Source organism: Chaetodon auriga, chromosome 10, assembly GCF_051107435.1.
Source record: "Chaetodon auriga isolate fChaAug3 chromosome 10, fChaAug3.hap1, whole genome shotgun sequence".
NCBI classification, from domain to species: Eukaryota; Metazoa; Chordata; class Actinopteri; order Chaetodontiformes; family Chaetodontidae; genus Chaetodon; species Chaetodon auriga.
This window is the reverse complement of record NC_135083.1, coordinates 11,964,553-11,976,944: the sequence shown is the minus strand read 5'-3', so window position 1 is coordinate 11,976,944 and position 12,392 is coordinate 11,964,553. Positions and strand designations below refer to the sequence as shown.

The following is a 12,392-nucleotide window of genomic DNA, read 5'->3' as shown; positions in this document are numbered from 1 at the left end:
GGATAGTGAGCAGTTAACTGAGTGGTACTGGAAATCTGTGGTGATGATCAAATCTGAACATCTGTGATATACGTGTGTGTGTGTGTGTGTGTGTATGTGGGTGTGTGTGTGTGTGTGTGTGTGTGTGTGTGTGTGTAACAGTAAAGCTGAACATGAGTGAGAAGGAAGAATCTGTGTTTCAAAACAATAAGGTGCATTTCCCTTTACAAAAACAGTGAAGAGACGCATTAGTGAGAACACAATTTTTTAAAAAGTGACATTAAAACTTGGGGCTGTCCGATTAAATACTGATCTATGATGGAGATGACGCTTTTCTGTTTTAAGCTTAAAGGAGGATCTGGTTAAAGAAAATAAATACAGTTTACTGATTGGTTGGATAGACATACTATATACACAGAGCATGGAATATTTCACCACTGTAACCACAACATTGCCCATATATATTCAAACCATGTTAAGTATTGTAGAATAATGTTAAATGGATAATCTGAATTAATATGGAAAAGAATGTAGGCTATAATATTGATATATTTGCTGATGCACTGTCTAAAAAAAAACAGCTGAACAGACACGTACAGACAGGTTTAATCCTCTGTATCAAAGTGCATAATGATGGAGGGCTTGTTGCAGCACCTGGGGAACTCTAAGGCATCTGGGACAGCTTAATAAAAGGCCCAATCCCCAAAACAGCCCTCTTATTGTACCCATTGTACTCCAACTCTCGTACGCACCAACAGTGTTCCTTACTCTATGTGTGGTGGGAGGGGACAAGTAGACTTCGGTAAGGATGTGAAGGCTGGTTTTGGACTGGGCCCATGAAAACACATCTATACGCTACAGCACACAGGCGTTTTCCTCTCGACACAGTCATTCTCAAACAAACCAGGACCTCTTAGTCAACTACGCCACGAATATCAAACTCTTGTTAGGAAATGGGAAGCACAGTCCAATTTCGCAATCAGCGTGACCCACGTGACAAGAAAAATGGCATCTTCTGAAATTAAAAAAGGGTGGGGGGAGATTTCCAGCCAGTTTTAGGCACTTGAAGGGGTTAAAATCGGCTGGTGATGACTGGGCCAAAATAAAACATAGCAATCTCAAAATAAATATTTCACGATACTCTCAGTTTCTGAAGACATAAGATTTTTTTTTTGAAAAAAAAAAAAAAAAAAGTAGAGTCAGTCTTTTTGCAATGGCATAATTGTTTAACTCTATAAATATAATTTATATAGTTTCTTTCTTCCATTCTCTCTCTGTGTTCAACTCCTTTGCTCCTCTGCTCATGAATACACACAGATGTATGCCCATCGTCTGCAAGCAAACACACACAGGCAACACTCCCCTTCTCACTTGCAGACGAATTGGTCTACGATTTTGGTGCAGCGCTTGCACTTGACGTAGCAGCACCAGTGGAACTTGCAGTGGCAGCGCTCCACTATCTGGGCCTTGTACTGGTCGTAACCGCGGCCACAGCACATCAGCTCGCACCCATCCATGCCCTCTGACGTCTTGTTGCAGAGGCGCCCCACTGTGCCCAGGGAGCCCGTGCTTTGGTTCTTCAGGCAGTAGTCTGGACTGGACTCGATGTACACTAGGTCGTGGCTCGTGGGAGCGTTGAACTTGCTGTGCATCTGCACCATCTTCCCACGCGAGTTGAGCTTCATGGCAGCAGCGCTGTCGTACTTTTCCTTCAGTGCATCGCCCACCTTGCGGAAATCAGCCAGCTGCAGCCAGCAAGTCTTCAGGCTGCAGGAGCCTGACACCCCGTGGCATTTGCAGGACACGTGGGCAAGGTCCGACACCGTCTGAGTGGGAGAGGAAGCAAATAACCAGATGAAGAACTTGCAAAAAGTTTATTTTCATGTGGCAAACAGCAAAAAAAAAAAAAATGTCAAAGTGACACATGCTTCACATTTCTAATTTGACCTGTCTGCATAAATGTTTGTGCAAAGTGCTGCTCATGATCTCATAAGGCATCACTTTGCCATAAAGGACCGAATGATCCTCTCCATGTCTCCGGTGGAGCATTGAATAAAACATTGTCCACTCAATTGTCCCACTTGAAAGAGAACAGCCTGGCAACAGATATCTGGCATTACGTTTCCTTAGAGGTGGTTTCAAGATGTTTGGAAAGGAAAAGAAACCCCAGAGCTGCCTCCAGTGACTCCATCTCCCCACAGATCAAAGCCTCAGGAGGGGAGAGCTGACAGAGCTGTTGCACAGATGATCAGCGGGGACCTATCTGTTTGACCTGGACTGTCTCATTTCCAACTCCTCTTGTTCTTTTTATCACTGCATGGTCTCATTCTAGGGCCTGCAGTTTATATCTTTCTGCTTGCTTCTCTGATGACATCTTAAGATCTCCGTGTGTGAGTGTGTGTGTGTGTGTGTAGGCTTGCATATAACCCCAGTTTCTTACCCTCCTTCCAGCCTCGTTATTGTGAAGATTCATCAGCAGTCGGGCGCTCTCATATGAGCCTTTGGGGTAGCTCTTCTCCCTCTCGCGTGCATCCACAAACTCCTTGGAAAACCTGTAGCCGTAGTTGAGGTTGTCTCCGCAGCCGCCCCACAGCCAGTCTCGCGGCAGGTCTTTGGGGCGAGCCGCACGGCTGCACCCACAGCTGGAGAGCTCCCCCTCTCTGCAGGCACGGCTCACCGCGTTCACCACCCCTGCTGCGCTGATGGCATAAGTGAACGCCGTTTCTCGGCTGCCTGCAGACACACAAACAAGATCATCATGTCACATTTGACGCAAAAGCAAACAAAGTAGATGAGAAACGTCTAAATGCACTTTTATCATCTGGCATATCGGTCTGCTGCTTCCATTTTTGTAGGTTATGTGTGTATATTTATGTTATACCGAATGTGTGTAACTGTCATTTTGCTTTAAGTATGTGTACAGTGTTATGAGATGTGATGTCATATGACAGCGTTCACCATACATTTAAGATTACAGAGCACTTCAGCCAAGTGCTGCAGGCTCCTCATCACCATCATGTTGAACAGTTGAATCTGGTTTGCTGTTATTGGGCCTCTGCCAGAGAGAACAGAGCGCCCTCCAGTGACAGAGATCCCTCTAAACAAGCAGCTTTCATCTCACCCAAATTGTTACTGACAAAAGCTCATTTATTTTATCTGTCATGACTGAATGATTCTGGACACATTGCTCATTCTGTCCTGCTGTTTCTACCCTCAACATTTCCTCAATAGAGACGAGAGAGAGCGGGAGTTTTTGCTATCACTAAATGCTTGATCCATTACTTCCAGTGTACCAAGTCACATACTAGAGGAGAAAACAGAGACGAGGAGATAAGCGACTATAGAAGAAACAGTCGAGCAAACTACGAGGTTGCGTGTTGACACCGAAGACGGGGGGCTGCTGCAAAATAAAAATGCACAGCTCAAACCATTAGAGAGTATGCTGGGATGACAATAACAGATGGACAGAGAACGGGGGATGAGGGAGGAGAAAGAAAAGACGACTTAAGAGATAAGTCATGACAAAGGCAGTGAAGAAAAGAAAAGGGGAAAACAAATGGAAAAGGAGACACGCATGCACTTAATATCGCAAAAAGGCAGTAAAAGACAATGACAGGGAGGAGAAAAGATGAATTAAGAAAGCATTTGGAAAGTCTGAAAGATGCTCAGGTGGGGAACTCTGGCAGGAGAAGAGGTGTCTTGTACAACTTTTAATCCAGCCGGAGGACGTTGGCCTAACAGTGGACCTATAGACAAACAGTCATCTCCCACACCCCACCCTGGAACTAGCCAAGCCAGCCAGGAGAGAGGGTTTGAACCCAACCACGCCAGCACCCCCTGGAGCTCAGCTTTAAATCACAAGCAGCATCCCAAGCCAGCAGACAGACGGACGGTAAGACAGGCTTTCAGACAGACAGCTACAGAGGGGAGGACATGTTTACTTGGCCCAGAGTGGGCCGAGATGGGAGCGATGCTGGGGAGGGAGGAGAGGAAAGGGAGAACGGCTGCTGATGAGGTTTCTATGAAGACTGATCTGCGGAAAGGGAGTCAGCAGCAGCAGAGGCACAGGCAGACAGAATCACCAGGAATCATGCACAAACATAGACACACATGTGTGCAAGAAATGTCATGTAGGGTGCAGCACGTTAAAGGCTCGCTTCACTTGTAGCGTTCACCTCTCATCCTGTCTATCTGCTGAACTCCCAAATACAATACAAGTGAGCAAAATTTTGTTTTTGTCGAACATTACATTTAAAAGATTCACAGAAAGCCTCTCTTTCCATAAACAATGATCTTCTATGGAACTCGTCGTGATCAGTTTTCAGTGGAACTACTTTCTGCAAAAAAAAAAAAAAAGAAAAAGAAAAAAATTGTCATCAAAAAAACTGCTGACGGTGTGTTCTGTGGATTATCCACAGTAATGGGAACATTATTTCTGGAAAGACACGTCGCTGTTGAGTGCATTAAATGTTATTTTTAAAGCTGTGAGCACCACAAACGAAATTCCAGTCTTTATTTATTCCATTAATTGCACTGGGGTGAGAGCAGAAGTGGATGGATGGATATCTCATAATGTGGACAAATGTGTGCAGTCTGAGAAGGTAAGAAAATGTGGTGAGAATGTTTTTGTTTTTTTTTTTTTGTTTTTTTTTAAAGAAAATTGGGTGAACTGCCCCTTTAAAGACCGCCAACATGAGCACGACGTACACTCCTCTGCACGTCTAACTGAAGAGGAATTTGAAAGATTCCCACAATGTGAGCACCACAAGTGCTGACTGGTATCAAAACTACAAAATGTGATCCAGTCACATTTTGCCGCTACGCAGCCAAGCCTGCTGTAACTCTGCTGTAATCACAACACTGACATTGCATTATAATTCAGCTGGAGAGTTATGATGAAACAATAATCCACCTTTACATTAACCCCTGAGGCAAAAGCTCACAGAGAAAAAAAAAAACTAAAACAAAACATGTTAAATGATCCAAGAATGGAATTCGCTTTGAAGAGAGGATTGTAAACTTTTAAGATAGATGCATGTATGTACACACACACACACGCACTCACACACATGTACACACACACACACACACACACACACACACATATGTATGCACACACACTGTAATCTCTGATAGGTGATACATTGGTGCATAGACTCACTGCACTCCCATTACTTGTAAATACAGGGCAGCTACAGTCCAGCTCCACAGTGTGTGTGCATCTGTGTGTGTGTGTGTGTGTGTGTGTGTATGTTAAATGAGATTAGATTGTGTCACATTCATCAGGGGAAAAGCAGATTCCCTGCCTCCCTCCTGCTCCATGTCGGGAGCTGGTTTAGCAGGCCAAAGCCACATGTGATTTATCCAGCAACCTCACCCACCAACTATTCCCTCCACACAGCTGCTGAGAATCAGCAGCCCCATACAATTCACACACACACACACACACACAAAAGAGAGTGAGTGAAAAAAGAAAGACACAGAATGTACAGATTCTAAATAACAGTGGTGAATATACGACATACATGTGCGTATGTTGGCATCTGTGCACACACACTGTGGCTGTATCTGCCCCTGTGTGTTCATACACTGATTTCTCAGAATATTTGCCATTTTCTGCATCCTTTGCTCATTTCTTACCTATTTGCATGACCCGTCCAAAAACAGAAGAGTTGTCCACTGTGCTGCAGTTCCAGCGCCGATGTCTGAACTGGTACTGGCACTCTCTGATGCCTGTCTTGGCACCTTCCCCGATGTACTGCATGTGGTCCTGGTAGAGCTGGCACAGCTTCTTCTGGCCCTGCGACAGGCCCACCAGCTGGCTGCACAGAGGTTGGGCACCGATGATGTAGGCCTCCGGGATCAGTAAAGGGTTCATGGCGAGAGACCTGGATGAAGGGGACACATAAAGCAGTTGTTTTCACTTATTATGCCATTAAAACTCAAATGTATTCAAGCTTTCAGGCCAAATTCACAACCAACAGCTGATTTCTCTTGATTGGTTTCTCCCTCACATGGATGAAACTACACAGAGTAAAAACATGCATGCTCTTTGCTCTTTGTGACACCAGACTTATGGCCATGGGTTATTTCAGGCCAAGAACATACAGCAAATGGAAGCAGACACAAGCAAAGAAAATAAGAGTCAGGTTAGGGAACAAGGGAACGATGAACCAAAGTCAAAGTAAAGAAGACAGTAAAATAAAGAGTGCAGGTAGTAAAAGGGGCTAAATAATACAAACACAAGGTTTTTGTCTTCAACCTTTTTCACTTGTGATGTATCCGTCTCTGCTTAATTTCTGAAGATTTTTAGAGGTCTTACGAGGTAAAAACTAAAGAAAATTCAGAAAAATAAACACATTTTTTTTGCAGCAGAAATGTGTTTTCTTCCTTTCTCAATTAGTTAAAAAGCTGCCAAACACTTGTGATTCATCTTGTGACTCCTTGGAGTGACGCTGAGTCCTGAACCCAGGTGGGGAAGCACAGTCGTATGCCCATTGAGAAAAAAAGTCCCTCACACCAGCTCAATGAACGTTGTGTACATTTTAACAGTACTGCACAGCCCTATTCCATTTTTATAAGAAAGAGAAATAAAACTAGACTGGAAGAAAGAGAGACAGGGAGAAACGCAGTAGGAACAGAGAGAGAGGAACACCACTATGAGCATCTGGTTCCAGGCCACAGGACAATTAGAGCAGCCCATCTCAGAGCCCTAAGAGAAAGACAATTAGCCCCCAGTGTAACCTGATCGACTGAGGAAAGTCAGCAGCGAGGGAACCCAGACTGAACACACACAACATATACACACACACGAGGGGGAAAAAAAAAAAATCAACATACACACCGTTTGTGTGCTCAAACACACATGCAGACTGACACTCACGCAGTCAGCCGGCCCACTGCTCCGACACTCTAAATCATTCACACCTGTGGGTCCTCTCACAGAGGAAACTGAAAGACACACACAGTTTGAGCTCCAAACTCAGCTTTCCAAAAGGGTCTGTGGTAATGTGCGAGTCCTCAGCTGGGTCCGCAATCCAACTCATTACTTGAACTTTAATGTAGCCGCCTACTGAGCTGAGCCCATTAAAATATGGTTGACTGTATAAATTCTCTTCAAATGATTTGTTTAAATTATTATTTTCATGTAACTGGGCCATCACCACATGATGTCAACACTGGCTTTGATCTGCTCATTTGAAGTAAATAAAAATCTTACATGGAAAGTGTGGCTTTCCTGTAAATGCTCCTCTACAAGCACTCAAACTGGGATACAAGTGCACAATTAGACAAAAACACAAACAGCCACAGGATGTAAAGAGTTGTGATTTGCTTTAAGTAGTGCCTCAATGGTGACTGGTAAACACTATTTTTCCCCTATCAGAACTACTGTGTGTGTGACTGCAGCATGCTCAAATATAGACTTTTCTAGGACGTGTGTCTACACACACACTCACACACAAACATATATGAGCACACACACAGTGTTCGTGTTTGCACATATTTGGACGCCGACTCATAAACCGCAGCATTCTATGTTTTCTATAATATTCATAATTTTGGTTTGGCAATATGCGAAGAAAGAAAATAGGGAGAAAAAAGGTCTTCCTGAAAAGCTAATGTGCTACAGTCAGCATGTTGTGTTACTTCATATGTGGTGCAACTGAAGCTGAGGAGGCTTACTTAGCAAACACGCACACACTCTCTCTCGCACACAAACCTGAAATTGACTCTGAAACTAAGTAAAAGATAAACGCAAACACTAACAAAATGTTTTTTTAATCAATATTACCCCAAACCTTTTGCTTTCTTCGTGTCTTGTTTGCTCTTATTAGGCACTGCGACCTCATTTACACACGTGACTCATCTATGAGTGAAAAAGCTTTTTGAAAGCTGACAATCTCCACTGGCCATGTTGAAAGTGAGCACACACATAAACACACTGTGCATAAATTAAGACACACTCAGAAAATACTGTATATATGGAGAGAAAATGAATGCATACCACCATGAGTTGGCCTCCACCACCACCTGCATGAGGAGTGTGAGGAGTGTGAGGGCAAAGACACAGTGTCTGGAGTCCAACACGCTGCCAAAGGGCCAGCAAACCGGCCGACACACACAGACCAGCCCCAGGTTCATACTGCCGCTGATCTGAGGGAGGACAGAGAAAAGGATGCATGTCAGTCTGCCTGCCTGCCTGCCTGTCTGTCTGTCTGTCTGGAGGTTTGCCTTACACACTGTTTACTGTGTTGAATGCAAAAATAGACAGAGACAGATATCTGGGATGTCAAAATGTATGAAGGGAATGCAGGAAAAATACTCTCTTTTCATGCAACCAGCACCGTGCTTGTGTGTGTGTGTGTGTGTGTGTGTGTGATGAGAAGCCTGAGGCCATCAGTGCTCGCACAGCAGAGCAGTCATTTGGCAGCAGGTCTGAGTGTGAATCACATAAGACTGATAGACGTGCAGCCGGAGAAGACACAATGATCATGAAACCCCATCTAGACGCATTCCTGACAGTTCACTTTACTCAGAGAAAGAGACACACAAAGGCAGAGACAGACCTGTTGTGTGTGCGTGTGTGTGTGTGTGTGTTGTTTTAAATGCATTTTAGCCTACATTTTTACTGTTGAAAACTAAAAATTATCTCAATTTTAACCAACAATTATGACTGCATTTTTAACGCAAAGACGGTTCATTTAAACAAAAATGAGATTAATAAATGACAGAATAAAACACTTTTTGTTTTTATTCCTTTTCAGTCTATGGCAGGCCTGCTGTATGTGACAAGGTTTCATTTTGTACAATTATGCAAATAAGAAGCACCCTTGGAAAATAATAATAAAATTGTTGTACAAATTCAAGAATTTCGTTTTCACCTTACTTAATTTAAAACGTGCTAGTAGGATTTAAAAGGCATACCTATTTTTTAAAAAAAACATGCAAATCAAACAAGATTTTTATTGTTTCTACTGCGGGAACTGTGACGTACATGGCCATTAATATGTAATTTGACAAATAACGGTCATGTCGATCCATGATTATATTATGATTAATTTTCTGATTTATTAATAGACTGTGGATCGGACAGAAAGGAGCCACGTCAGCGGAAGATGGGCCATGGCCTGGTTATTATTGAGCCTTTTGAATAAACGAAAACTACAAGAAATTAAAAAAGAAAAAAGTACATTATCGCTTCGGCGACACAGTTTGGCTGCTATAACGGCAGAAAACGAGTTAAAATAATTACCCCTAAATTTGCGAGTTGAGCCGATGTGCCAGCCTTCCAGTTGGGCCTTGTGTGAATTTTGGGACTCGGAGCAGTTCTAATTTGTCACGCTGCGTTATTTTCCAGGATTGAGTCGTGGAGACCTGGGCCTGCCTAATACTCATTAAAGACAAGGCCAAGTTCACCATCGCTCACCCAGTGCGCGCATTGCGCACATACACACACAGGAGCATGTGCTTTCAGTTTATGTGTTGCTTTCATGAATAGTTGGTGAGGTTATGTTGTCTTTCTAGTAGTTCTTCCGCATAAATCAAAGCAATAATCCACAGAGGGCGGCGGCTCTACACTGATTTTACACCAGCTAATTGGAGCCATTACGCCCACCAGGAGGCAGATTTACAAATCCATTTTAATGGAAGGATAATTAAGTTCTACAATTAAACATACATTTTGCACCAAGCAGTGCGCTTCATCAGGAGGAAGTCAACTGCGGGGGTCACAACTGACACACAGGTTTCATTCTGCATATTCACACTGAAACTGTCAGGATGCCACAGGTGCGTGCAATTATCTGACATTCCTTAACGGAGTCTCAGCCAATCAGAGCAGAGAACATTAATTATTCGTTTTAGGAGACACGACGCGAGGTTTTTATTTTGGTATTAATAAGTCTTAATGCAGTTTTAGTCATTTTAGTGGCATTCGACACTGCACACTACTTTAGATTCGATTTTTTTATTTTATTTTAAATTTAAATATTAATTCATGCATTTGGCATCCCCACACAAGCTGCCTAAATCCTGCGCTCCGTGACCTCCTGGAAACGATTTGACCCGAGAGAAAACATTCATAGGACCTGACTGACGATTGCCTTGCTGATTTCTGTCGGTGAAAGTGCCATCAAACTGGGCAAATTTCAGGAAGAGAGCAATTAGAATGATAAAAAGATGCAAAAACATCGGGCGCTGCTGTTGCAATGGATCATTTAAGAGGCTATTTCAAAAAGGCCCATATGGCAATAGATCGATTTACATTAAACCTAAGAGTTAGAGAAAAAAATTGCTTACACTTTATTTCAAATGAGAAAAATGTTCTTGAATTACTTCACCTGTTAGTCAAATTCAGGTCTGTCTTTTCTCAGTGGTTCAGTTTTCTCTGGCTGGAACTTTTGGCCCAACGATCTAAATCATTATTACAGTTAATATAGTACAGTACAGTTCATAGTATTTTAATTATCTTAGCAGCAAATGGTTGTGAAAATGTGAAGGGAAAAGCATTACACTGCAGTGAGTATCAAATTATGGTAACTTTCAATGAATGACCGGACGATTTTTACGCGTGTGCTTTTACAGTATGGCCTGCAGCTTTAAGCCTTTGGATAACAGGCATGGCGACAATGAACTTGAAGTTTTGCGGGGTAGACTGTGGGTCTGTGAGGAGGCCAATATTAAAAAAATATGTGTGATTCATGCAGGACTAAAATAAAAGGGTTTCGCATTTTCTCAAACTGCATGGCATCGTAATTTACTGACTCGTGGGTGAAATATTAGCCGCATTAAATAGCGCAAAGTGACGATTCTCTTTCCTGCCTGCCTGTCCTGTTGTTTAAAAAAACCAGGAGAGGGAGCCAGGTACAAGGATTTGATGAGGAGAAGCAGCACAAAGAACATTGCCTGACCTCGGGACAAGACCGTTAACAATGGAAGGAGAGAGCGGAGCATGTTTCATTTAAATGTATTTAAAGGACGTCACTTATGATCAATTTTCGCTTAATTGTTTGCCCAACAGGACACTGACTTATAGGTCACAGTCAATTAGGGGGTAGGAGGGGGCTGCAGCATGTTTCACACATCACATCTGTCAGGAACAATTGTCCACATCCAAGAACCAGCACTACTCCAAAACGCTCCCCCTGAAACACGCATTTCCACTCTGTAAGATAAACTGCGACTGCATGGAAAAGTGAGTGAACCAGGAGACCTATAGGCTACTCACCAGGGAGCACAGCCCGTTAGAAGTTGTAATCCACTTTCTGCAGACGATATCAAACCAATAATCCCAGTGCAGGCCAGGTGGATTTAAGATTTCCTTTTCCGCTGCACTGAAGACAAGTCTGTCGTTTTATCCGGATCTCTTGGAAAGTGCTTGGTTGCGGTGAAGAGAGAGTGGAGCTACAGCAGAGAGTTCTTCAGGTTTGGTGTTTTGGTGAACACGGACGCCCAACAATCATTGAAGGCGCTCCGTGCGCCAAACAGTTCAGAGGGCTGGAATTAAGCAGCGGGATATATAAACTGTCCAGAGACAATGTGAAGAAGTGATCAGTTCCTACAACGAATCAGTGCGTGACTCTGCGGTAACCATTAACAAATAAAACGCATCTACGGCAGCCCAAAGTGCCGCTGGCGGAAAAGTCGGATGTATACTTTGTCGATGATGTTCTAATTGAAAGCGGCCTACTTTTATAGTCCCTATCCAAGTAAAAAAAAAAAAAACCCTCCAGATTAAAGCTAGACTATGTCAAGCCAAAAACATGGGAAACGTCGTTAGAATCATTAAATCCAGCCGCTCACACGCTCAGGTCATAGCGCGTTTTACCTGCGGAAAGATCCACACGGTGATCCTCGCCACAAACGACTTGTCAATTTCCCTTCCATTCTGTGCAAAAAAAAGGGACGACTTTGACAATTCCTCCGCTCACATGCAAGAAAAGTTAGTCATCCGCCTCGCAAAAAAAAAAGAACCAAAAAAAAAAAAAAAAAAAAAAAAAACAAAAAACAGATGCCACAATTAATCGGCTCCAGACAGTATGCTCCAAAAAAAACTTTCCGCGCGGACTATCTCCAAACAGTGCGGCTTGGCGAGCGCGCACGGTGCCAGGGGGAGGAAAAGAGCACAGCGTGTGAACAACAGCGGCTCTGCTGAGGCTCCGAGTCTGTCGTCCTCCCTCACCGTATGTGTGCGTCTCTGTGCGCTGAAAGTGCAGAAAAGTATCGTCGACTATCCCTCCTTCTCTCTCTCTCTCTCTCTCTCGCTCTCTCTCTCTCTCTCACCTGCCTCAGTCGCCTCCTCTCACAAACTAACACACTGCAGCATGGATGCGCAGCGCAAAACCTTCAGATGGCGCATGCGCTTCACATTTCTCCACGAATGCCCTTTTTTCTTCTTCCAGTCACCAACTTTC

At 43.5% G+C, this 12,392-nt stretch overlaps 1 protein-coding gene across 1 annotated transcript; it reads right to left on the bottom strand.

Moving 5' to 3' along the window:
• Positions 1 to 1,126: 1,126 nt before the first annotated feature.
• On the bottom strand, positions 1,127 to 12,181 carry wnt5a (wingless-type MMTV integration site family, member 5a). The gene is made up of 5 exons (XM_076741435.1): positions 11,207 to 12,181; positions 7,985 to 8,133; positions 5,620 to 5,867; positions 2,420 to 2,712; positions 1,127 to 1,805 (listed from the first exon to the last, which is right to left on the bottom strand). The coding sequence occupies exons 2-5, from the start codon at positions 8,119 to 8,121 to the stop codon at positions 1,347 to 1,349; spliced, it is 1,137 nt and encodes a 378-aa protein (XP_076597550.1). The 5' UTR covers positions 8,122 to 8,133; positions 11,207 to 12,181; the 3' UTR covers positions 1,127 to 1,346.
• Positions 12,182 to 12,392: the final 211 nt, after the last annotated feature.

Excerpts from the sequence above, each read along its gene's own strand:
- wnt5a (XM_076741435.1), bottom strand. The coding sequence starts at position 8,121 with ATGAACCTGGGGCTGGTCTGTGTGTGTCGGCCGGTTTGCTGGCCCTTT. Across the intron at positions 2,713-5,619 it reads TGGACGGGTCATGCAAATAG|GCAGCCGAGAAACGGCGTTC; the intron begins GTAAGAAATGAG and ends GTGTGTCTGCAG. Across the intron at positions 1,806-2,419 it reads ATAACGAGGCTGGAAGGAGG|ACGGTGTCGGACCTTGCCCA; the intron begins GTAAGAAACTGG and ends TCTCCCACTCAG.